General features: G+C 53.1%; 1 protein-coding gene across 10 annotated transcripts in view; it reads left to right on the top strand.

Annotated features, from left to right (window-relative positions):
- Positions 1-26,142, top strand: part of ASTN2 (astrotactin 2) — a 471,703-nt gene that overhangs the window by 291,854 nt on the left and 153,707 nt on the right. For all 10 annotated transcript variants that reach the window (XM_064171672.1, XM_064171662.1, XM_064171667.1 and 7 more), the window contains 2 exons: positions 997-1,185; positions 25,665-25,789. In XM_064171672.1, the coding sequence (XP_064027742.1) occupies positions 997-1,185; positions 25,665-25,789 (314 nt within the window). The remainder of the gene's footprint in view (positions 1-996; positions 1,186-25,664; positions 25,790-26,142) is intronic.

Raw genomic sequence — 26,142 nt, 5'->3', positions numbered from 1 at the left:
GAATGGAGGGGAGAGCAAAAAGTGATAGAGGAATGGAGGGGAGAGCAAAAAGTGATAGAGGAATGGAGGGGGGAGCAAAAAGTAATAGAGGAATGGAGGGGGGAGCAAAAAGTGATAGAGGAATGGAGGGGGGAGCAAGCCTGGATGGAGGTGGGGTTGATGACAACAGAGCACTGTGGCTGCAAGGAGAAAGGGACAGGCAGGGAAAGGAGGTTCCTGGGAGCTGCAGTGCTGAGGAAGAGGCTGAAGGAAGGAGGAGGGGAGGCAGGATGAGCGTATAAAAGCTGTGGCACTTAGGGACATGGTTTAGTGGTGGACATGGTAAGGTTAGATTAATGGTTGGACTCAGTTATAAGAGTCTCTTCCAACCTAAGTAATTCTGTGACTCTGATTCCATATCCAACTGCTGTTTCCAGTGTCTGTCATTAAATCACATCCCTGCTGCCTGCCTCAGTTTCCCATAGTGTCTGCTGAAGATGACCTTGAGCATCTTACCCACAAGCAGCTCGAAAGTGGGACCAAGGAGCAAAGGGTTGGTCTCCTTGCAGGAGAGCACTACTGGGTGGAAAAAGGGGCAGAAGTCCAATTTTACTTCACTCTTGCCTGGGGAACATTTGTGTCTGCACCACAGCAGTGTTAAGGAGTACTGGGCAAGCAGAGACTGGTGGGGGTGGTTGAGCAGCAGATGCCCAAAGGGCTCAGCTCCACTCTTCACCACAGGGCAGGTTCCAGGCAGGAGAGCATGGCCACAGGCAGACAGAGTTGTGCTGCTGCAGAAAGGATGGGTGTAGGGTGAGCAGCTCATTTGCTCATTGCCCAACCAATCCACTGCAGAGGATCTGGACTCTGTAACCTCTGTACCACCTCTATACCTTCCCAGGCAGCCACTATTGATGATGCTTGGTTGGGTTTGGTAGAAGCTTATCCCATGCCAGAGCTCATGGGCTGGCATGCTCTGTGCCTGGCCCATCTGATATAGCTCGTGGTGCTCTGCAGGTGCGTGGAGGAGTACAAACTGGCCCCGGATGGGAAGTCCTGCCTGATGCTGTCTGACATCTGCGAGGGCCCTAAGTGCCTGAAGTCGGATGCCAAGTTCAACGACACACTCTTTGGGGAGATGCTTCATGGCTATAACAACAGGAGCCAGCATGTCAACCAAGGGCAGGTGTTCCAGATGAGTTTCAGGTATGGCCTGGTTCTGCTCCTAGTCTTGGGAACATTGGGATGGTGAGATGGGACCAAGGTCTGTTGGAACAGAGCCAACAGCTCTGATATGTTTACTAGGGGAAGAGAGCAAGAGGATGACAAACATCTGTAGCCTTCCTACCTGCTTATCCTTCCTGCAGGCAGCATAGGACCCTCCTGGGCTGCTGTGCCTCTTGTCCTATGAGTGTTTGATCACTTCCTGTGGGCTGTTCTTGGTGGGGTTGCCTCTTCTCTTTCTGAGCACTGATTTCTTTCACCTCCACCATATCCTGCAATGAGTTCTGCCGTTTGATTGCATGTAGCATGGAAGAGCATTTCCTTGGGTGTGTTTGTGACTGTCTGAGCTGGTTTTGTTCAGTGCCCCCAGTTACAGTGCTGGGAGTGTAGCATGAATAAGTTGGACATAAATTCCCCACCAGAGTGCTGGTAGCAGATAGCAAGAGGTGGAGTTCTTCTTAGGAGGAAGCTCTTGCCAGAGAGAGTGATTGGCATTGGAATGGGCTGCCCAGGGAGGTGGTGGAGTCGCCATCCCTGGAGGTGTTGAAGCAAAGCCTGGATGAGGCACTTAGTGCCATGGTTTGGTTGATTGGCCAGGGCTGGGTGCTAGGTTGGACTGGATGAGCTTGGAGGTCTCTTCCAACTTGGCTGATTCCATGATTCTAGGTGCTTGGGAGCTGCTTTCCAGATGTATCAGGAGTGCTGAGAGCCAGACGTGGGTGGGGACAGCAGGGGTTGAACTGCCCCCACTTTGCAGTGCTCATGGAGGAGATGTTGCTGATAGCTGCTGAGTTCAGGCCTGGCAAATGAACTGATTTATTTCTTTATCTTCATTTCACTGAATGCAGCTGCATTTTAAGTGAGTGCAAACCAAGGTGCTCAGGAGAGGACCACTTCCCACCCAGACACAATTCTTCCTTGCCCAGCATCTGCCAGTGCACTGAAGGTTTCTTTCCTATTAAGGTGCTGAGACCTCATTGCTGCCTCTGATTTTAGCTGCAGGTGTGGGTGCTCATCAGTGCTGGCCATGGTGGTTTTCTGGGTGCTTTTCCCTAGCTGAATGCTGAGCCTTCCTGGCTGTGAATGCTGGCTGAGCTCTGCACCTTTGCTCTCTCGACAGCAGATGAGTTATGAGCTCCACCACGACAAAGGCTCTCAGAAAGGCACAGCCAGCAGAGTGCTTGGAGCCAGCAGAGCCACAGCATTTGCTGGAAGTGAAGATTGACTGTACATAAAGGCAATTTTCCCAGTGGGCTGCTCTTTGATTTGCCTCCCTCCCATGTTACAAGTGTCAGTGGGGCCATCAGAGCAGAGCCAGGGCTGCAGAGCTGAAATTTTCCATGAGTTGCTGGGTTGAGCAAGTCTGGGGCTTCAAAAACATAGAGTCATAGAATCAGTCAGGGTTGGAAGGCACCACAGGGATCATCTAGTTCCAACCCCCCTGCCATGGGCAGGGACACCCTACCCTAGGCCAGATTTGTCAGGCAGGATTTGCCCTTGGTGAAGCCATGCTGATTGTAACCAGTCACCTCTTCACTATTCTTCTGTCTCAGTAGTGCCTCCAGGAGGATCTGCTCCATGATCTTACTGGGCACAGAGGTGAGACTGACTGGCCTGGAGTTCCCTGGCTCCTCCTTCCTACACTTCCCAAGCTTGTCTCCTGGATAGGCCAGAACTGGATGGGCTCACTCCAAATGAGGTCTAACCCCACTTTGTCAGTCCCTAAGCACCAATCCTGTTTTTGTAGAGGCCTAAATTTCCTCCTCATCTCACTTGTAGCCTGTCCTTTGCTTGCCCTGCAAAGCAGGAGGGTTGGAAGCCATCCTTCCCCTTCCTTACTCAGGGCTGCAGTCTCAGGGCTGCTTTGTCACTGCTGTCCTTAGGGCTAATTTCCAGCCAAAAACTATGCAAGGTTTTCTGTGGGTCTGATTAGTCTTGGTCTTCTCTCACTCATGTCAGAATCAGAGTGGTTTGAATTGGAAGGGACTTTACAGGTCCCCTTGCAGTCAGCAGGGACATCTGCAACTACAACAGGTTAGTGAGAGCCCCAAATAACCTGACCTGGAATTGTTCCAGGGATGGGACATTTCCCAGCTCTATGAGGAACCTGCACCAATGTCTCACCACCCTGAGTGTGAAAAATGTCTTCTTTCTGTCTAGTGTCAATCTTCAACCTGCATTGCCCAAAGGCATCCTGAGGATGGTAGGTTTGGGCAGTTCCAGGCTGGATCAGGAGTGGTTCCTTCTGGGGTTGCCCTTAGCCTTTTTAACTCTCAGGGTAAATCACAGGCAGTGTTGGGATTGCACCTTCCAGGGCTCAGAGCACTCCCTGGGGCTCTGGCTGACAGGTTTTCAGGTTGAAAAAGAAAAGGGTTGTTAGTGATGTGTCCTCCTTCTCACAGCTGGCACTGCTCCTGCCACTCTGGGTGGGTGATGGCAGGGGTGTGTGCACTGATGGGAGGCTTTTTCCCAGTGGTTTTGCCCAGTGAGAGCCCACTCCTCTGCACAACCTCACCATCACAAACTGAGCTTCCTGTGCCTCCTGCTGGCCGTGGGACTAGTTTTGGGTCTGTGATAGACAGGAGAAATCAGGTCTGAAACAAAAGCAACCTGGAAATTGAGCCCACATGTTGGAGGCTGCAGCGTGCAATGCTCTGCCTGGGCAGAGCTTGGACCCTGGTGGGAGGCAGCATGGCCTGCTCCAGAAATGCTTCCAGCAGCCTGGGAGGGCAGCACAGCCTCCCTTTCCCGTTTGAACGCAGCCAGTTGGCTCCAGAAGCATCAGGAGCTGATGAGAAGGGCTCACTTCCCTGCGTGCAGCATCCTTCCCTGTGGCCAGGCTGCCCAGTGTGTCAGAGGGTTACACCACAGAAGCACCATTACATCATCTCCTAACAAGGGAAGAGGAGAAGGTTAATGGAGAAGAAATTATTAACTAAAAGATGTAATTTGCCTCTGATTTTCATAGATATTCAAGAACCTCTCTGAGCATTAAGACACCAGCTGTTAGAGAAGCCCTTAATTTGGTGCATTTGAAACATAGCAGGAAGCTGCCTAATACCAGGGATTAAAAGCCTGTTTCTGCGAAGTAGGAGCAAGAACCTGCTATCAGAACAAGGGGCTGAGTATTTTAGAGGGATTTATGACTGCTGGGCTCCTTTAGCTATGCAGATGTGACAGTCCTTTGAATGGTGTCTGCTTCCCATGGCGCCACATCTTCAATGCCTTTAATAAATAGGATCTTCTCAATCTGCCAGGCATGTCAGCGTGGTGTGCAGGCAGCCTTTGTGCTGGCCAAAGCCACCTCACACACCCTGGCCTGGGCAACACCTATCAGTTACAGCCATATTTCCATCCCATCAGTGTTGGGTTAGTTGCTTTGCCACCCAGTGGGTTGCAGCACTGATTAGAGCCTCTGTCCTTCTGATGGCTGTGCCTTGGTGAGGCACTAGGATGGAGCTGGTGCAGCACCAACAGCTTTATTGTCTGTCTGGCTCAAGAGGATGGGGATGTGCAGCAGGGAAGTTCAGACAGCAGAGTAGAGATGTTATTTGGCACAAGCATGCAGCACACCAGGCTTTGGAGGCCCCAGACCTTACACCAGCCTGTGATTCTAGTCAGTGCTGCTTCAAGTTTGGTTTTCCTCTTTAAGTTCCCTCATCCAAAGAGGTCAGCATCACCCAAGCACCTGAATGAAAGGACTGAGGAGATTGTGATGCCCAGGGGAAGGATGGGGGAAGCCAGTACTGCCTTCTGCAACCAACATACTCACAAGAGTGATGGCCAGCAGCCTGGATGGTTCATGCTGGTGTGTGCTAGCTGTGCTCCATACATACTCTAGCACTGGTCGTGTTACACAGAGCCCCAACCTGCTCACATGTCCATTCATACTGGTGCCCAGGACCCTGTCCCCATCCATCAGTGACAGTGAAGCCACAGCCCAGCAGGATGTGAGCACCTAAGCATCCCTGCAGTTTAGGTTGTAGCCATCATTAATTAGAATCTCTGTGGACAGCATTTTTTTTCTGTACTGAGGTGGCTTAATTACCACTGATTATGTCTGTGGTGGTTTGGGTGTTTAACTGACCTTCTGAACAAGGCAGAATCAGTCAAGGTTTCTCTTTGGAGGACTGCACCATGTCCACTGGTAGGTTCCTGCTGGGAGGACTGCACCACTGCTGCTGCTTTGTTGCAAGGATTTAAATCAAAGTGCTCCTCCAGTGATGCTTGCCCTGTGTGGTCCCTCATGGGGCACATTGTTGGGGGGGCAGAGGAAGGATCTTTCATCACAGATCAGAACCCTCCCTCACTCCTTCCACCACTGAACCAAGAGGACATTTAGAGCCACCTCCTCCTGGGCATCCCTCCCTTGTAAAGAAGGCTCTTTTCAGCTGGGCAGTGTTGATAAGTAGATGGGATTGGAGCTGATCTATTCCAGTCACACCTCGTGGTTAAGCCAGGAGGCTCAGCGGTGGATCCAGCTCACTACAGACTAGATTAGAGCAATTTTTCCCCCGTTGCCTCACGGTGGGGCAGAGCCCAAACTCTGCACCAGCCCTGAATCACTGGGGGATTATTTTCCAAATGGGTTGTTTGTTCATTCCTTATCCGTTTTGTGCTGTCTCTTTGCCACGAGGGAATAGAGATTTTTGTTTAAGAGCTGTTTGCAGTTTCAGACTGTTGCTTTTGTGCTGTTAATATGGAGAAAACCCAAATTACTACCCCTGGAGCCAGCTTTACTTGCTGGATTATTACTGGATGGCAGAACAATGTAGAGCACTCCCCAGGGAGCAGCTGTCTGCCCAAACCAGGGTACCATCACATCCCTATCCCTGGCTCTGCCACTCCTCCCAGCTCTTGTTCTGGCTTGGCACAGCCCTGAGGCATGGGGAGCACCTTGCTCATCCACACAGCTCTCATTTCATCCCCTCCAGCATAGATGCAGCAAGTCTGGGAAGTTTCTGAGTGTTGGAGTTGTTTAGCCTGGAGGAAAAGAGGCTGAGGGGAGACGTTATTGCTCTTGACACCTACCGGAGAAGAGGTTGGAGCCAGGTGGGAGTTGGTCTCTTCTCCCAAGGAACAAGTGATAGGACAAGAGGAAAGAACCCCAAGTTGTGCCAGGGCAGGTTTAGGTTGGACATGAATTTCTTCCCCTAAAGGGTTGTCAAGCCCTGGCACAGGCTTTTCCATGGCAGTGGTGGAGTCCCCATCCCTGGGGAGATTGACCAGCTGTGTGGATGTGGTGCTGAGGTGTCCTGGCTGTGCTGGGTTGATGGTTGGACTTGATCATAACACAGCACTTCTGTGACTCCCTAAATAGCCAATAGAGCTTGGTGAGTGGAAGGGGGAGAGAGTTTTTGTCAGCACTTCCTGTCTGCCAAACCCTGCAGAACACTGGGTGTTTTTGCCCTGTCCATAACCAGTGAGGCCAGCTCTGGAGGCTGCTGGGCTGTTGTGCCAAGCACCTTCCCACAAACTGGAAGCATCTTCCCTCTGTGGACCACTCCCCGGAGGATGCTGCTCCCTGTGTCCCCACCTCTCCAACAGGGCTGCTGCTTCTTTGCAGCACTGGGGAGGGGCAAGGGTGGGTTGGAGGTGGTGCTGAGCACTGGCTGGTGCTGCCGAGGTGTCCAGGGATGTCATGGGGAGGGATGGGTGCCTGTGCACCCCCAGCACTGCCAGCCCAGCAGCCAGCTCAGCTCTGCACAGCTCTGTTAAGGCTGTCAGCCACGCCAGGTTGCTGAACCGACTCAGGGAATTGTCATAACATTGATGGGGACTTTGGCAAGTTAATTTTAAATCTGTCACTCCTTCCCCTCCTTGCTTCTCAGCCCTTAATAAACTGTCAGGGTGAGCTGACAGCTTGGTGCCCTCCTTGATAGGGGACTGCTTTGGGAGCCATCCCAACTCCATCACTCCCCTTTGCGCTCGGGGAGGCCTTGTGCCAGCTGCACCTGATGCTCTCCCAGCCGTGGGTGCTGCCAGGGGCTGGGATGGGTGCTCAGCCAGGTGCAGCATCACATCCCAGCATGCAACCTGCTGTGGGTGACTGACCCTGCTTTAGCGGGGGGGTTGGACTAGATGATCTCCCAGGCACTCAGCAACAGAACAAGAGAACACTGTCTCAAACTGCACCAGGGCGGGTTTAGGCTGGACATTAGGAAGGAGTTCTTCAAGGAAAGAATGACTGACACTAGACTGACACTAGGAGGTGGTGGAGTCACCATCAGGAGGCAGGGGACAGGCTCTGCTCACTTGCTTCCTATGATAGGACAAGGAGCAATGGATGCAAGATGCAGCACAGGAGGTTCCAACTCAACACAAAGAGGAAACTTCTTTACTGTAAGGGTCCCAGAGAACTGGCACAGGCTGCCCAGAGAGGTTGTGGAGTCTCCTCCTCTGCAGACTTTCAAGACCTGTCTGGATGTGTTCCTCTGTGACCCGAGCTAGATTTTATGGTCCCGCTCTGGCAGGGTGGTTGGACTTTGGGTCCCTTCCAACCCCTGATGTCCTGTGACCCTGTGATCCCTGGAGGTGTTTAAGAGGAGGCTGGATGAGGCACTTAGTGCCATGGTTTAGTTAATTAGAAAGGTTAGGTGATAAGTTGGGCTTGATGATCTCTTTGGATCCCTTCCAGCCCCTGACATCCTGTGAGCCTGTGATCCCTAGAGGTGTTTAAGAGGCGGCTGGATGAAGCACTTAGTGCCATGGCTTAGTTAATTAGAAAGCTTAGGTGATAGGTTGGACTTAATGATCTTAGAGGTCTTTTCCAACTTGGTGATTCTGTGTGATTCTGTGATCTCCAGAGGTCCCTCCCAACCCTCACCATGCTGGGATTCTGTGACCTGGGTGCAGGAGTCTGAGTAGGGGCATCGCTGGTGCCACCCAGCTTGTTGCTTGCAGGAAGAGATAGTTCTGCCTCCCCCCTCCCCAGCACCACAAACATACTGACTGTAGCTGATTAAATTAAGACTATCGATTTTTCCATATTTTGCCCCCTCTCTTTGCAACCTCTGAGCACAGAAGTTGTAATTGTGCTGTTTGTTATCCCTGTGCCAGCGAGCTCGGCGCCAGCCGGTGCCCAGTGCCTTGTTTACCTCTTCCCCTTCGGTCCAGGGTAACGGATGGAGCTCTTTCCCACTGCCTGCCTCCCATTTCATTCCTCTTTTTATTGTTTGCTCCTGCAATTCTATTACCTGCTCACAACTCTGAAGCCTCAGTTGGAAGCAATGATGTCTCTCCAAGCCAGGCTAATGCCTCAGCTCTTGGTCCTCAGCAGCTGGTCAGGGGCTTGTTAGTGGTTTAGCAGCTCTGTGGAGAGCTGTTCTACTGCGGGGTGCTGTGCTCTCTGCCCTGCTCCCACGATGTGCTGTGCAGGACCACTGTCTGCTCCCAGCTGGGGATGCTGCCTTCAGAGTAGAGATGTCCTGGTGCTGGCTTGTGGCCGTGTCTCACTCAATGGCTTTGCAGCCCCCAGGAGGCTCACATCTGAGCTACTTTTCTTCAATCCCTTTTTTTTTCCACTTCTCAGCCTAACACTGTGGAAGACCTGGCTGCTTTCTTGAGCCCAGTTTGAGTCATGTCCAGAGAAAGCTGGTGAAGGGTCTGGAGAACAGGTCCTGTGAGGAGTGGCTGAGGGAACCCCAATTGTTGAGCCTGGGGAACAGGAGGCTGAGGGGAGACCTTCTGGCACTACAATTCCTGAAAGGAGGCTGAGGTGAGGTGGGGATTGGTCTCTTCTCCCAGGAAACAAGTGATAAGACAAGGGAAAACAGCCTCAAGCTGTGTTGGGGGAGATCCAGATTGGGCATGAGGAACAATTTCTTCCCTGGAAGAGTTGTCCCTCTCTGGAACAGGTTGCCCAGGGCAGTGGTGGAGTCACTATCTCTGGAAGGACTGAAAAGCCATGTAGAGGTGATGCTGAGAGACATGGTTTAGTGGTGGACTTAACCTTGCTGGCTTAATGGCTGGACATAATGATGTTAAAGATCTCTCCCAACCCAAATGATTCTATGAATCTCTCATTCTACCCAACCCTTTTCAGAGCCCAGAAGAGGCTGCACATAGACACAGACCATGGATTTTTGAGCACAGTCTCACTGCCCATGCTAAGCATAGAGGTTTTATCAATCTCATGTAGAAATGACTAAGCAATGAACACAGCACCCCGTCAGTTAGGTTACTCTTACATCCTGCTTGCACCAGCCTGGCTCCATCTCAAAGCTGGCATCCCACTGAGCAGCAGAACAGCTTGTGCAGCTTTCAGCTGGGCTTTCCAGCAGTTTGCAGCCACATGCTTTTCACTGGATTCCTGGGGAGTTTTCATTCTTCCAGCAAAACAAAAGCAAGCCTAGTGCCAGCCAGATCCTAAAGACTGTGCAGGAGGCTGGCTGGAAGAGATGAGGTTTAAAATGCACTGAGTTGTTAGTGACAGATATCTCATGTACTAAAGGGTTTCAGGCTTGTTCTGCAGCTGGTGTGGGGAGGATTTAAGGAGTGGGACAGCACAGCCTTGGTGAGTATGGGCATGGCCATCACAGAGTAACAGAATCACTATGGAAAACAACTTCAAGATAAGTCACAGTATCACAGTATTATCAGGGTTGGAAGAGACCTCACAGATCATCAAGTCAACCCTTTACCACAGAGCTCAAGGCCAGACCATGGCACCAAGTGCCACGTCCAATCCTGCCCTGAACAGCTCCAGGGACGGCGACTCCACCACCTCCCCGGGCAGCCCATTCCAGTGTCCAATGACTCTCTCAGTGAAGAACTTTCTCCTCCAACCATCACAGCCCCCTCCTGCTCCTGTTGCCCTGTGTCTGCTCTGTTTGCATTCCTGAGCTGCTGTATTTCATTCCAGTGTGAGCTGGCAGTGAGGTAACCTCACATGGGGTTGGTCTCTGCTGTTTGGCAGAGGGGTCCTGGAGATCTCTGCTGCTCCCAGTGTGGGCATCAGCCCTGGGGAGTTGGAGGGACGTGGGCTGGAAGGTGCCACCACAGACAGAGCCCCAAATCAGTTGCACATGCATGATTTAGGGCTTGGGCCTCAACAGCCCCTCCAGTAGTGCCAGGCAGTGTGTGAAGACTGGTACAGAACATGCTGGTACAAAAACAGGGGAGAAGGACTTGGGTGTCCTGGTGGATGGAAGGATGGCCATGAGCCAGCAGTGTGCTCTCGTGGCCAGGAAGGCCAAGTGCCATTCTGGAGTGAGTTAGAAGGGCTGTGGTTAGTAGGTCGAGGGAGGTTCTCCTGCCCCTCTACTCTGCCCTGGCGAGGCCTCCTCTGGAGTACTGTGTCCAGTTCTGGGCCCCCCCAGCTCAAGAAGCACAGGGAGCTGCTTGAGAGAGTCCAGCACAGAGCCACAAAAATCATTAAGGAAGTTGAATATCTTCCTTATGAGGAGAGCCTGAGGGAGCTGGGGCTTGGAGCTTGGAGAGGAGACTGAGAGGTGACCTCATTCATGTTTATAGATCTGTGCAGGTGAGTGCCAGGAGGCTGGAGCCAGGCTCTGCTGGGTGATGCTCAGTGATAGGGCAAGGGGCACTGGGTGGAAGCTGAGGCACAGGAGGTTCCATGTGAACCTGAGGAAGAATTTTTTCCCTGTGAGGGTGACAGAGCACTGGCACAGACTGCCCAGGGAGGTTATGGAGTCTCTCTCTCTGGAGATACTCAAGAACTGTCTGGATGCCTTCCAGTGTGATCTGCTGTGGGTGATCCTGCTCTGGCAGGGGGACTGGACCAGATGATCTTTGGAGGTCCCTTCCAGCCCCTGACATTCTATGATTCTATGAAATATGAATGGATGTTAAAAAGTTCAGCCAAGCTCCCACCTTTAGCATGACACCAAGGAAAAGCCAAGCAGCTTTCACTGTGCTCTGTAGGCAGACTTTGCAGCCATGCAGATGGGAGACTTGATGTTTTAAAAGGGAACTCAAGTCCCAGCGGGGGACAGTGAAGGAGTAGAGCCAACATGTACCATGGGTACGCTCCCCCAAACCTGCTCTCACAGGCAAAGCCCAGAGCCAAGGCACTGCTGTTGGATGTGGTACCAGCACCTACCAGAACCAGAGAGTCACCCACAGGCCCTGCTCAGGGAGCAGCAGGTGGTGGCAGAGCTGCTGCCCCCGCAACAGGAGATGCCAGGGAACAGCTCCCCCCACCATGTGCCTGCCTCCTGCTCCCCCCGCCCTGGCCCTGGCAGCGCGTTTGTGTCTGTGCAGATGTTTGTATTCTCTGCAGCTGATGAAAATATTCATTATCTTGTTAGCAGCTGCAGCAGAGGAACTTCAGATTTGCATTTGCACAGCTAATCACACAGCAGAACCAGAGCCTGTCTCCCAGCAGCCTAATTGGGCTGAGCAAGGCTGCGTCCAGGCATGGAGCTCTCTTCATAGAATCATAGAATCAAACAGGTTGGAAGAGGCCTCCAAGATCATCCAGTCCAACCTAGCACCCAGCCCTGGCCAATCAACTAGATCATGGCACTAAGTGCCTCAGCCAGGCTTTGCTTCAACACCTGCAGGGATGGTGACTCCACCACCTCCCTGGGCAGCCCATTCCAATGCCAATCACTCTCTCTGACAACAACTTCCTCCTAACATCCAGCCTAGACCTCCCCTGGCACAGCTTGAGACTGTGTCCCCTTGTTCTATTGCTGGTTGCCTGGCAGAAGAGCCCAACCCCACCTGGCTACAGCCTCCCTTCAGGTAGTCGCAGACAGCAATGAGCTCTGCCCTGAGCCTCCTCTGCTGCAGGCTGCACACCCCCAGCTCCCTCAGCCTCTCCTCACAGGGCTGTGCTCCAGGCCCCTCACCAGCTTTGTTGCCCTTCTCTGGACACATTCCTGCCCTCCCCACCACCAGTGCTGCCATGCCAGCTGGGATGGCTGAGAGGAGTCATAGAATCGTTTGGGTTGGAAGGGACCTTAAAGATTCTCTCGCTCCACCTCCTCTGCTACGGGCAGGGACACCTCCCACTAGAACAGGTTGCTCAAGCTCTCATCCAACCTGACCTTGAACACTTCCAGGAGGGGACATGTGGAGATGAGGATAGCCACTGGGTTTCTGGGAGCAGGAGGTGGAGGAAGGCAGAAGGGTGCATGCATTAGCATTGCTCGGACAGTGAGGAGTGCTGGTCCATGGCAGGATGGGAGCAGGCAGTTGGGTGCCACTCAGGGAATGTTGCTGGGCAGGGTGTGTGTGTATGTGTCTGTGAGAAGGTCTCCTGGCCCTGGAGCTGGGAGCTATTTGTGAGATGGGAGGTGAAGGGTCCAGGGAATGCTCGTCCCTTGGGGAGCTGGTCTGGGACACAGGCTGCTCCTGAAAGAGGCCTGACCTGCTGTATCCAGCCTGTAGCTCGTGAGGGACACTCACTTCCCCTCACACAGCTGTCAGGGGGCTCAGGTGAGGTCTTCAGGGTCTACCCTTTGAAAACCTGATGGTGATATCTTTGTTCAAGTCTTGAGCATGAGGGAAGGATGATGGTTTGAGAGAAGGGACATGGATCTGCACAGAAGGACTCTGCTCTGTTCCTGGGTTGGGCAGAGGAATGGTTATTCAGGTGGCATCCTTCCCTTGGCACTGCTTCCTTCGTGGTGCCTGGCACTGCCTTCACTTTTCCAAGATCTCAGGGCACCTCTTCTGTGGTGCTGTGGGGAGCAGTGCTTGGAGTGGGCTGTCTGACCTCCTGGCCTTTCTCATCCCTGATGTTACTAATTAGAGCTGGTCTTATTGAGTAGTTAATCTGCACTATGAAGAGATGCAGTGGAGATTGGGTTTGTAATAATAATGGCTCAGCTTTATAGAGTACCTTTCATCCCAGGGGGTCTTTACTGGCTTTATAGCATTGCAGTGGTGTACAGCCATGCAGAGAGGAATTGCTTCTCCTCCTCTCACCCAATGTGGGGTGCAGGTGCTGCTGGAGCATAGGAGCTCTGTGAGAAGAAGGGTTGTGTTCAGCTGAAAAGAGAAGGGAGTGAGGCAGGAGGGTTTGAGGCAGTAATCACCCAACTTCAAGCTGTGACAGAGGGTGCCATGGGCACTTCTGTAGTGGTCACCATCAGCACAGGCTGTGGGTTTGTGCTGCTTGCACCAGGGACACCACTCCAGCAGCACCTCCAGGGATAAGGCTGACACCAGCCCATCACTGCTCTTCTTTGCTAGTGCCAGAGCTGGGTGATGGAGATTCCCCATCCAAGGACTATATCAGCTTGACACTGACTTAGCAAAGCTTATCCTTGCTGCAGGCAATGCAGTCCAGAGCAGGCAGCAGCGCAGGGATATCTGAGTGCTCTGCAGCTATGCCAGCTGTCGAGCCATACCTGCCTCCCAGTGACAGCAGGGCTTGGATGCAGGCCTCACTGCAGCAGAAAAGCTTGTCTTGCTCTTTCCCATCCCAAGTGATGACTCCAGAGATGAAGGATTTGCCCCTCTGCTTGTTGCAGTGTAACTTGTGACTGTGCAAGCCTGAAGGAAAGTGCCAGGCTTGAGCTTGGGCACTGTTAGTTAGGCCCTAAGGTGGTGGGTTAGTTAGGCAGAGAGCCCTCCCAGCCCCTGCTGCATCCTTCCCATAGGGCATATGAGATAACTCAGGAGATCTAAACTTCCCACCACACCCTGTTCCTGGGCAGTATGACTTGGTTGGATGCTGGAGCTGTGAAGAGGAATGCAGGATGAGGAGGTGGGTCTGACTCAAGTCATTCATCCTCCTCCCCATCCCCTTGCTGTCATGCTCTCTCCCTGCCCAGAGTGCAGCTGAGTTAGGAGGAGTCTCCCATGGGCTGTTGCCTTCAATACCAGTTTGCTTGAGTTGAAGGTTCAGGGCACTTGTACCAGTTCATTCCTCCACCACCACAGTCCAGAGCAGCCCATGTGCCTGCACCTCAGCTTTCCACGCACCAGCTGGGCCCATACTCACGTCTGGAAGGTGTGATGGTGCTGCCACTTGTCACCAGGCAGCTGCATAGCCTGGGTGTGATGGCTGGCAGAGCTAGGAGGAGAGGACCAAAGTGGAAGGTGCCCTGAGGCACCTCTCTGAGCCCGAGAGCAGGGCTTGGCTCTCCCTGGGAGAATGGCAAGGGATGAGCTTGCTGCAGGGGCTGTCACCATGCCTGGGCTCACTGTGCACATCATTTCAGGGCTTCCATAATTAACTCTGCCCACAGAAACAAGGCTTTGCAGATGTGGTCACAAACCCCAGCTAATTCACCATATGCTGTGGCTACCTGACAGTGCCAGGTTGCTGCCACTATGGATATGTCTCCAGCACTGCCTTCCCCAGGTGCTGCCTGCACCTTCCCTGCCTGTCCCTGACTCCTGGGGACACTGAGCTCTGCACAACAGCTCACTGCAGGGTAGCTGCCAGGTCCATGCTGGCAAGTGTGCTGCTGGGCAGAGACATGGGCCAGCCAAGCATCTTCTGGGGCCGACTTGGGCAGGCACTGGGGTCACCTGGGTTCATTCCATCCTGGCACAGGCATGCTGGCTCAGCTGGAGCCCATTGCTGGCATACAGCAGAGCACGAGCAGAGGGGAAGCAGGAGCATTAGCCACGTTGGAATGACTTTGTGGGGGTGCCAGCATATGAGCTGTGCGGTGATGCTGCAGCCCTGCCGCTGCCTGTGGCTGTTTTTCCTCTGCTTCTAATGACTAAGAGAGAGAAGACAAAACAATTTCTATTAGTTTCTCCCACGCTGCAGTGGGTTTCTTATTTTCCAAACCTCATTAGGGTTTGTAATACCACGGTGGTAGTCGAGAGCAGTCCGAATCACCCTGGGGGGGAGAGAAGAACTGGAGAGATATGATGTGCAGCCCACTGTTAACACTGCTCCTGGCACCTTTCCAAGGTCTCTCCTGATTCCTTTCCAAACTCCTATGCCTTATCTCCATCTTAAAGGTTAACAGTGAAGCTTAGGAAGAGAAAAAAAAAAACAAATGTGTGAGATCTCAAACTGTTAAAGAGAATGGATGTGTGAGCTGAGCAGAGAGCTGGGGCTGCATTGACACTGGAAAGGCAAATATTAGTTTAAAGGCTTGTGCTAAGTAGGGTGGTGGAGCTGGGGTGGAGGTTTCCCTGGAAGAGCTTCTGGTGTGTGGAGAAACAGAATCACTGAGGCTGGAAAAGACCTCTGAGATCATCAAGTCCAGCCTATGACCCAACTCCACAGCATTGGCCAAACCAGGCCACCAAGTGGCACATCCACTCTGTTCTTAAACACCTTCAGGGATGGTGACTCCACCACCTTGCCACTGGAACAGTGCCCAAAACCACCACCAGCTTCAGGTTGCTGTGCCCAGACTGTGCAGGATCTGGATGCAAGTCAGTCTTCAGCCTCACACCAGGTCCTTGAGAAGTCTGAGAGTGTGGTCCTGGCTCCTCTGCAGCCAGTGGGGGTTTGGCTATTTGTTGCCTCATTACAAATGCTGCTAATGAAGGCACCAGGCATGGAACTGCTTGAGCAATGCTTGGGAAGTGATGGCTAACGGCACCCAACCAACCACATAAGAGCATCCCACAGCCTTGGCTCAGCTCATCACTGACATAATCACTGGCAGGAGGTGTTCAGCCTCACTCTGGGTCACTCAGGCATAGAAAAAACATCCCCACAGAGAGACTCTTCCCAGATCATCTCACAGTGACCACAGCCTGGTGGGCAGAAGCTCTATGAGCTGCTCCAGAAGGTCTGTCTGTCTAAAGTTGCTGAGCTTATGGAAGACAGCAAGGTCAGACCCTTTGGCTGTCAGCAATGACGAAGGTCATACAGGAAGGAGCCATGAAGAGCAAGGCAGAGGTCCCCCTGGCAGACACTGAGCAGCACCAGCCCTTGGCAAAGAGCCACATCAGCTATCAGGCATCTCCCAGACCTTCCAGTCAAGGACATATGTCTCAGATGTGTCCTCCTGGCCCTGCCAACAGGCTGTAGGCTCAGGACAAGACTGCTGAGGCCAAAACTCAGCCAGACACGTGTAGTGGTGGAGCCTCTGCCTATCTCACTGGGGAGGTCAGCCAAACACTTAATGCAGAGCCACCCTGGGAGAGAGGTTTTGGGTACTTGCTTACTTGCTTTGTCCCTGCAGGAGGAGGAGAGGAGCAGAGAGGTGTGCATGGAAGGGTTTGTGCTGGGTGATGGTGAGCACCCAAATGACAGTAAGCATATAAGTGATGATGAGAACCTAAGTGAGGGATACACCTAGGTGATGTGACTTGAGCAGGACAGTAGTAAGGAGACAGCAACTTAAAGATGCAAAGTGTTGAGTCAGACATGTGCTGGGTTGCATTTCATCAGTTTCCTTGCTGCTTGTCCAAGCAAGCAGCCCATCAAACAAAAAGGCCTCCATCAGAGGGAAGAGATTGCCATTGGCCTATTCTGGGCTCTGGTTGTGACACAGGTAGAAGATCTTGCTGAGGTCTGAGTGTTAATGATAGCAGCTCCTGCAACAAGTCACTGTCTCCCAGCAAACTGCACTGGCCTCCCTGGGGATTCACTCTCTGCTTCCAGGAGCAACTCCTGGCAGAGTTACAGGCAAGCCAGAGGCAGGTCCCTGCTCTTTTCCCTTTCTCCACCCATAAGCATGTCTGCTGTCTGCTCTCTTTCTCTCCCTCTGTCACTCAAGCTGTTTTCTGACTTTTAGAACTTCTTGCAGAGAATCACCTTTAAGCTTAGGTTAAGCAGGGGAAATTTCAATCCCAAAGGGAATAATCCATAGATTTGCAAAGTTCTGTAAGGGGATGAAAACCAGAGCTCTGCATGGGATTCCTTTTGGAGCCACGACTCCGTAATTGAAGCATAAATCCAGCCTTCCCTGCCTGCACAGTGCCAGGCGTTGCTGTGGGAACCGTAACTTTGCACATTTGTTTTGACTCTGCTCTCCAGCCCAGCCTGCTCCCACTGGGCACGACAAGGAGGACAGATCCACAGCCCACCTCGGGACTGCGCCCGCAGGAGGTGCCTTGCTGGAAGAAATGAATGGTTGTGCAATGGGGAGTGGGGAGGGGAGAATGATCAGAGGGCTGGAGCACCTCCCCTGTGCAGACAGGCTGAGAGAGTTGGGGCTGTTCAGCCTGGAGAAGAAGGAGGCTCCAGAGAGACCTTAGAGTGGCCTCCCAGTACCTGAAGGGGGACCTATTACAAGGGCTTGGAGTGGTAGAATGCTACAATCAGTCAGGGTTGGACGGGACCACAAAGATCAGCCAGTTCCAATTCCCCTGCCATGGGCAGGGGTACCCTACCCTAGAGCAGGCTGCACACAGCCTGAGCCAGCCTGGCCTTAAACACCTCCAGCCATGGGGCCTCAAACACCTCCCTGGGCAACCCATTCCAGCCTCTCACCACTCTCCTGCTCAACAACTTCCTCCTTATGTCCATTCTGAATCTCCCCACCTCCAACTTTGCTCCATCTCCCCATAGTTCTGTCACTCCCTGAGAGCCTAAAAAGTCCCTCCCCAGCTTTTTGTAGCCCCCTTCAGATCCTGGAAGGCCACAAGAAGGTCACCTCAGAGTCTCCTCTTCTCCAGACTGCACAGCCCCAACTCTTTCAGTCTGTCCCCACAGCAGGGCTGCTGCAGCCCTCTGAGCATCCTCATGGCTCTGCTCTGGACACTCTCCAGCATCTCCACATTCCTCTTGTCATAGGAGCTTTAGAACTGGATGCAGTACTCCAGGTGGGGTCTCAGCAGAGCAGAGCAGAGGAGGAGAATCACCTCCCTGGCCCTGCTGGCCACACTTGTGCTGCTGCAGCCCAGGCTCTGCTTGGCTTTCTGGGCTGCAAGTGCACACTGCTGGCTCCTGTTGAGCTTCTCGTCCAGCAGCACCCCCAAGTCCCTCTCCTCAGGGCTGCTCTCCAGCCCCTCACTGCCCAGCCTGGATTTGTGCTTGGCATTGCCCCGACCCAGATGCAAGACCTTGCACTTGGTCTTGTTGAACCAAGTTGAGGATGAGGGGAAAGGGATTGCAGCCTGATGAGCAATGCAGATGGAGCCTAGGGTGTCCCACCAGCATTGGCTGAGCCTGTGCCATCAGCTCCCTATCACCAGAGCTGAGGACTTCACCAGTGCACAGTCCCAGCCCTGGGCCCTTTCTGTTGAAGGGTGAAGTTGCCGACCCTGGATATGTTTAAGGGTCGTTTGGATGTGGTGCTTAGGGACATGAGTTATGGGTTAAGATGAATCTTGTCGAGTAGGGTTATAGATTGGACTTGGTGATCCTGAGGGATCATCCTGCCAACCTGGATGTTTCTGTGATTCTGTGAGAGATGGAGAGAGAAAGGTGCGGGAAGGGGGGTCCCAGTTTGTCCCAGCCCCACAGAGGATTTCAGGGCTCACTTTGAGCCAACGTGAAGGGCACAGTGCTGAGCACCATGCGTGCAGGAACATGACACCAGCCTGGAGGAGCATGGTGTGTGCCTGCAGGCATCTCAGCCCCAGCGCTGCTATGATCTACTCCTTGAAACACCTCAATTTAAATGCTAATTCTCCCTGAACCGAGAGGGTGAGGCAGCTACTGAATATTGCCAGGCTGCTTATTGCTGGTGCTCCAGTGGGGCCCACTGGGCATGTGATGGGGAGTGACAGGCAGTGTGGGGACAGATCTGATCCACAGTTGGATGGGGCAATAGCTGTGTTGGCACCAGAGAGATTTGGGTGGCAGGGACAGCTCCAGGTCGGTGCTCTCCTCCCAGCCTGGTCTGTCTGTGCATCATTGCATACAGTGGTTAGGGCTGAATGCGGGGGAGCTGGAGGTGCTCCAGGGCCTGGCAAAACCTGAGTAGTGTCTGCTTTTTCATCCTGCCTCATTCCAGAGGAGTGGAGCTTTGCTATAATTAATGACCAGTAGATTTGGAGTAAGTAACTGCTGCTTCAGAGGGTTTGCATTAAGTCTTTATAATTCAGCGGTGCCTGAGGTCATGGAGACACGTGGGGAGAGATTTACGATGTGCTTACCTTGTCCAAAGTGTCTGTGGAGACAGGACACCCTCTTTTCTGTCTCCCAGTGCCTCTAGATCCATTATTTTTGGTGACCACAAGCTAAAAAGCTGTTTCTGAATGTCCCCATGACAAATGCAGACTGGGCTCTTGTGAGCTTGCAGCCACCGTAGCAGGAAAGCTCCTCCAAGGAAGAGCTGGGTCAAGTGTATCCTGAGCTGCCTCCAAAGAAGCATGGCTTCTGCTGCTCTGCTCTGGTGAGACCTCACCTGGAGTACTGCATCCAACTGTCACAGAATCATAGAATCAGACAGGTTGGAAGAGACCTCTAAGATCATCCAGTCCAACCTAGCACCCAGCCCTATCCAATCAACCAGACCATGGCACTAAGTGCCTCATCCAGCCCTTTCTTGAACACCTCCAGGCACGGCGACTCCACCACCTCCCTGGGCAGCCCATTCCAATGCCAATCACTCTTCTCTATGAAGAACTTCCTCCTAACATCCAGCCTAGACCTCCCCTGGCACAACTTGAGACTGTCCCCTTGTTCTGTTGCTGCTTGCCTGGCAGAAGAGCCCAACCCTACCTGGCTACAGACTCCCTTCAGGTAGTTGTAGACAACTATGGGTCCCCCAAACAGGAGAGACATGGACCTGCTGGAGCAGATCCAGAGGAGTGCCACAAAGATGATCAGAGGGATGGGGATTCTCTCCTATGAAGACAGGCTGAAAGAATTGAGGCTCTTCAGCCTGGGGAAGAGAAAGCTCCAGGGAGACCTTATAGCAATATATCAATATGTAAAGGGGACCTACAGGGAGACTGGAGAGGAACTTCTGGTGATAAGGTAAGGGGCAATGGTTTGAAACTGGAGCAGGGGAGATTTAGGTTGGACATCAGGAGGAAGTTCTGCACTATGAGGGTGGTGAGCTACTGGAACAGGTTGCCAAGGGATGTGGTTGAGGCCTCATCCTGAAGACACTCAAGATCAGAGTCAGTGAGGCCCTGGGCAGCCTGATCTAGTTGGAGGTGTCCCTGCTGACTGCAGGAGGCCTGCACAAGATGACCTTTGAGTGTCTCTTGCAGCCCAGCTCAATCTGCGAGTCTGTAACACCTGGCACTGGGTAACCTCACATCCATCTTGTTCTCCCCAAGCCATCACAGGACAGAAAGAAGCAAGATTAAGTGATTCTTGCTGGGGAAGTTGTCCCCTCAGCTGGGCACAGCAGACAGCGTGGTCCTCGCACAGTGGCTGTGCTGAACAGGAGCAGCCTGGATGATGATGTGATTAACATTTGTAGCTGTGCTGGCTCAGATAAGGGTAATTAAATCTCATGCTTCAGGGCGTCAGCTAATCACTTGTGAGGTCATTTGATAATGATGGTCCTTTTTTCCCCCCCTTACCCCTTCATGAATATATTTGTCCAGTTTCTGCAGTGCACTGCAGGGTCTGCTCTCAGTGCTGGGTGGAGGCTGGAAGCCCCACACCAACTTTGCAGGAGCGAGGAGGTGTCCTAAAAGGGTCAGTGTGCAGCCTTGAGGCTGTGTCCTTTGGGAGTGAAGCATGAAGGGAGGAAGCCACAGCTGGCTGAGCTGAGGAGGAGAAGCTGCTCCTTCACCCAGTGATGTTCCTAAGAACATGAAATTAATCTGAGTCCACAGCTGATCTTCCACAACTAGCAGCCAGAATCCCACTGGGAGCTTGACAGGGGAATAAGGTTCTCCAGAGCTCAGCAGAATCATATCATGGTCCAAGACTTGGGATTTAGGTTGGGTGTTAGGAAAAATGTCCTCACTGAAAGGGTTATCAAGAATTGGACCAGGCTGCCTTGTGGATGTGGTGCTGAGGGCCATGGTGTTGTGGTTGTAGCTTAGCTGTGGGATTGTGAACTCTAGGGATGTGGTTAGACTTCCAGGAGCACCCCAACATTTCAGCTGCTCCCCAGCAACTGCACAAAGCTCTCCTGCTCCTCCAAACCCCCTTTCACTCAGGGGTGCTGTGGGATGCTGGTGCTGTGTAAAGGCTTCCACTCAGCTGCATAAGATGATAGCAGCCCTGCAGAGCACAGCAATGCAGCCCTACACTGCACTGCATGATCTTGGGTGTGTTATTTAAGGTCATATTCCCCAAAAAACATCTCTAGTTTGTGCATGCAGTTTCAGAAGGGCAGGAGGATGCCAGCACAGTAGCCTCTGGCTGCCTGAGCCCCCCTCCTGGTACCTGAGCAGCTGCTAATTGCCTTCAACCCACCAGCAGTCTGGGATGGAGAGTGCTGCTGTCTGTATCTGTCACCTGAGGTGGGTTTCATGACTTGGTCAAGGTTACTGTCCATCAAAGCCAGGATTTTGAACTCAGTTTAATCCAAGCAGCTACCTTCCTTCTTAGCCCACCCTGCCACCAGGAGAGCTCATTAAAGCCTTTGGCCATTTGACCTTTCCCAGCATCAAGACTCATTTTGCTGGAAGTCAGCTCCCTCCTAGGGCAGGAACACAGTCTGGGTCAGCTGCTGCTGAGGACTGGGAGAAGCAGCATTTCCTTGTGTAATCACTCAGAATCTGAGAGATGTGAGCCAAGGAGTGGATTCAGTGTGCATGGTGCTTGAGAGAGCAGCTTGCCCTGTGCTCGCTGTCCTGCAAGCATCAACAACATGAGTGCTGGGAGGGCAGAACAAGAGGCAGAGGAGGATGTAATGGGGCCAGCAAGTGCTGGTAGCAGGTGAGTTTGTCTGCCTCTCTCCTGATCCTATCAAAATAAACCTGGCTTCATGATCAGAGGGAGCCACAAGGTCCCATGAAGGCATAGTTGTGCCTCTTGGAAATGGCCTAGACCCCCAGGTGGGAACCTTGCATGTGGCCCTGCACCCATGTGGAGATGCTGGTGGCTTGGCTGTGCCCCAGATGGAGACACGTGTGGCAGCACAGGCACAAGGATGCTGCCACATCCCTTCCCTCCTTTGTCTCCCTGCCCCTCACAAAGAGCCCAGCAGCTTTGATCAGAGCTCCCAGAGAGCACAAAAGCTTGGCAGAGGCTCTTCTTTGTGCCTCTGCGGTGAGCAGTGCTGTGAGCCACAAGGTTATTAATGAGGCACAGTGGCAGAGGAGCTGCCACTCTGCTGGCTGCAGCTCCATGGCACACAGCCAGGCATGCTGCCTGGCACAAGTGGGTATGGGTGTCCACATCATCCGCCCTCCCAATTTACCTTCCCACACAACAAGGGCTTGACACAATGCAGGCTGGCAAGGGGACTGTGCCATGGCCAGATCCTGTGTGCTGTTAGATACTTCCTCCTGCACAGCTTCAGCTCATCCCTGCTTCAGGGTGGCAGAAAGTAGGGCCCTGGAGGTGGGGAGGAAGGGAAGAAGGAGACTGTGTTCAATTTTGGAGCCCTCACTCCAAGAAAGACATTGAAGTGCTGGAGCAGGTCCAGAGAAGGGCAACTATGCTGGCAAATGGTCTGGAGATGGAGAACAAGTTGAATGAGGTGCAGCTAGGGCAACTGGGATTGTTTAGTCTGGAGAAGATAAGGCTGAGGAGAGACCTCAGTGCTCTCTACAAGTCCCTGAAAAGATGTAGCAGGGAGGTGGAGCTGGTCCCTTCTCTCTAGTATTAGATGATAGGAGAGGAAATGGCCTGAAATTGTGCCAGGGGAAACTTAGGTTGGAGATTAGGAAAAAAATTCTTTCCTGCAAGAGTGGTCAGGGATTGGAACAGGCTGCCCAGGGAGGTGGTGGAGTCCCCTTCCCTGGAGGTGTTCAAGAAACCTGCAGCCATAGCAGTTTGTGACAGGTTTAATGGCCATGGTGGTGTTAGGTCAATGGTTGGACTCGACCTTAGAGGGCTTTTCCAGCCAAAACAACTCTGTGCTCCTACAAAGGGTTTGGTGCAAACATGCAGCACTGAAGTACTTCTGAAGTCCAGCCTGGTACTGCTGCAGCCTCCCATCACCAGAGCATGTTGTGGGTATGTGCTGGTGTGTTCAGCCCCACCTTGGCTTGCCTTGCCCCTTGTTTCACCTGGACCTTTGCACTGTGCCGCAGGTGAGCTGGGCTCATGTCCAGGCTCATGCCAGCTGGTCCGCAGGCTCATGGCATAGGCAGGTGTTAGGGAGATGATCAGAATGGGTTTGCACAGGAGGAGGAGATGCTGCTCCTTAGCTATGGGACAAGAAGAAATGGCTAGGGCATGTTTAGGTTAGACATTAGAGTCATAGAATCAGCCAGGTTGGAAGAGACCTCCAAGCTCATCCAGTCCAACCTAGCACCGAGTTCTAGCCAATCAACCAGACCATGGCACCAAGTGCCTCATCCAGGCTTTGCTTGAACACCTCCAGAGACAGCAACTCCTCCACCTCCCTGGGCAGCTCACTCCAATGGCAGATTAGAAACATCTTCCCCCAAAAGCTTGTCAAGCCCTGGAAAATGCTGCCCAGGGAAGTGGTGGAGTCTTTGGAGGGACCTGTAGATGTGATGCTGAGGGATGTGGTTTAGTGGTGACCTGGCAGTGCTGGGTTAAAGGTGATCTGAAAGGTCTCTTCAAGCCAAAATGGTTCAGTGATTCTGTGACTTTTTTCATCTTCCCTGCCCTGTGTGCAAGGCACAGGGCTGATGCAGTCTTCTGGTGTCTGCCATGCCATGTTTTTTCTGTCCCATGCAGCTGAGCTCCTCTGACACCACTGAATCTGTCCCAAGGCAATGGGAGAGCACTTTGGAAGGTGCCATCAACCAGTGTCATTTTCTTCCTGGGCATTCTGTCCTGGTCCTGCAGGGCTGGGCAGGCCTCTGCTGTGACCCACCTAGCCCTTGTGCACTGCTGAGTGCAGGGTACAGGGCTGACCCATCATGAAGGGGGCAGTCCCCATGCCCTGGGGTGGCAGGTGGCCTCTGTGCAGCTGTGTCCTGTGTTCCTGGTGCAGCAGCACCTCTCAGAGCTTTGGGATTTGGTAGTGCTGATGCTTTTCTCCCTTTTGTGCTGAGGCAGAGCAGCACAGATGCTGCCATGCTCCTTCCTGCATTCCCTACCCACTTGCCTCATTTTGCAGCCCACCACCCACGCAGCCTCAGCAGTAATTGCAGTCCCCCATTTGCATCCCTCCGAGCAGCCAGGCTCTGTCCCACCACGGGGATCCTGTGCCAGGCATGAGCAGTGGGGGCCTGGTGAGCACATGTCTGAGTGAGAGGCTTCCCCCCTCATAAACCATTTCTTCTCCAGCAGGGCCTAAAGTGAACCTCCTGAGATGCAGGCAGGTGCTGCTGGCTTTGAGAAGGGGGTGCAGCATGAAGGCAGGCTGCTGCCTGCTGCCAGGGCTGCCCGTGCAGCCATCCTTGGTTGCACTCAGGTGTTCCCACCTGCAGTTGCTCATCCCAGTGCACCCACCTCAGGGCTGGGAGTGTCCCCAGGCTGGTTGCATGGAGCTACAGCCTCCTGATGACAACTCTTAGAGGTGGTACTGGCTGTATTCTGTCTGAAGAGCAGCAAAAGGGCCTCAGGGAAGTGCTCAGCGTCTCACTGCAGCTGGACCCTTGGAGGTGGCCAAGGTGTCCCCGTGTGTGAGATGATCATGGGATGACAGAGCATCATCCCCAACCCTCAGCAATAGGCTATGGGGGGATAGAGGTGGGGAAGAGGAGTGAGAGCAGCAGCTGCTTACAGGAAAATCCATTCAGAGAAATGGCAGCCTGAGCCTCCCCCCAGCTCCTGGGGCTGACCTGATTTTGCAGGAACCTCCCTTTCTCTGCTCTGCTGCCCTTTTGTCTCTGTACCCAGGGGACACAGAGCCTCTTGGCCTATATTTTGGCAGCAAGATCAATATTTAAAGTGCCCCCTCCCGTTTCTTTGTGCAGGCATGAGGCGTTGGGCTTGCCAAGGGAAGGTTGTCTCCCAAGGACCTGCCTGCTCACCATTGCAAATCCTTTCCCCAGCATCTTTGTTCTAGATACAATTCAGTAGGTGCCTGTTCTCCAACATTAAGCCTGCTAAGGTTAGACAAGAGCCCAAGTGTGTGGCTGGCTGGTAAAACTTTTGGGTTTGCTGTCTGCCTTTAAATGTATCTTTTCCTCAGTCACTGGGATCAAGGCTGTGAGGGTGATGCTGCTGCCTGGTTTGGGGAGCCCAATCAGGACTTGACCTGATGCTTGCTCACTGTTCTATACTGGGAAGATGCTGCAAGGGGTAAAAAGGGGCAGTTTTGGGGTGTAGCAACTGTTTCTCTCTCCTCACTGCCGTCTGCCCCCTCTCCAGTGCCACACTTAGACAATCCAGGCCAAAACCAGAGGCCAGGTCCCCAGTCTGAGAGCAGTCCTGTGCTGCTGGAGAGCTAACAGAGCCTTGGTCCCTAAGGAGCTCATTAAGCATCACCTTGGAGATCTGCAGAGCTAGGGTGGTTTGTGGTGGGTACTACAAACCCATCCTTGGTTAGTTCTGCCCAGAGGAGATGTCCTTCACCCTCCCTCACCGCCTGTCCCTGTGCCACCAGGGCAGCTCAGCCCCACTGCCAGGCCGTGGCCTGCATCGTTGCTTTGCAGTTGTCTTTTTCTCTCTGCAGGGAGAATAACTTCATCAAGGACTTCCCTCAGCTAGCTGATGGCCTCCTGGTGATCCCCCTGCCCGTGGAGGAGCAGTGCCGCGGTGTCCTCTCAGAGCCCCTTCCTGACCTCCAGCTTCTCACTGGTATGAGCTGCCCCCAGGCTCAGCCTCAATGGGGACAAGCGTAGGAGCCAGATCCCCTTCTCCCACCCTCAATCCCAGCATGGTCCCTGAGGAGCATCAGCAATCCTGGCATCTTGGAGTCCTTCACAGTATCACTGCTGTGTACCTGGGGCAGAAATGGGCTGTGTGAGTCTACCCCAACACAGCATCTCAGCCATCCCAGCACTGGTGCTGCCTGGGGACTCCATGCTGTGACCTTCAAAGGAGGTCACCATCCCTGCTACCACCTCATTTCTCACCTCTGTGGCATGTAGCAGAGCAATTGCTTGGTGTGAGCCTTGAGAACTCCTCAGAGCATGGTCAGCAGGGACTGA

The sequence above is a fragment of the Pogoniulus pusillus genome, chromosome 35 (genome assembly GCF_015220805.1).
Source record: "Pogoniulus pusillus isolate bPogPus1 chromosome 35, bPogPus1.pri, whole genome shotgun sequence".
Taxonomy (NCBI): Eukaryota; Metazoa; Chordata; class Aves; order Piciformes; family Lybiidae; genus Pogoniulus; species Pogoniulus pusillus.
Note: the sequence above shows the minus strand (reverse complement) of the source record. Positions and strands in the feature narration are given on the sequence as shown.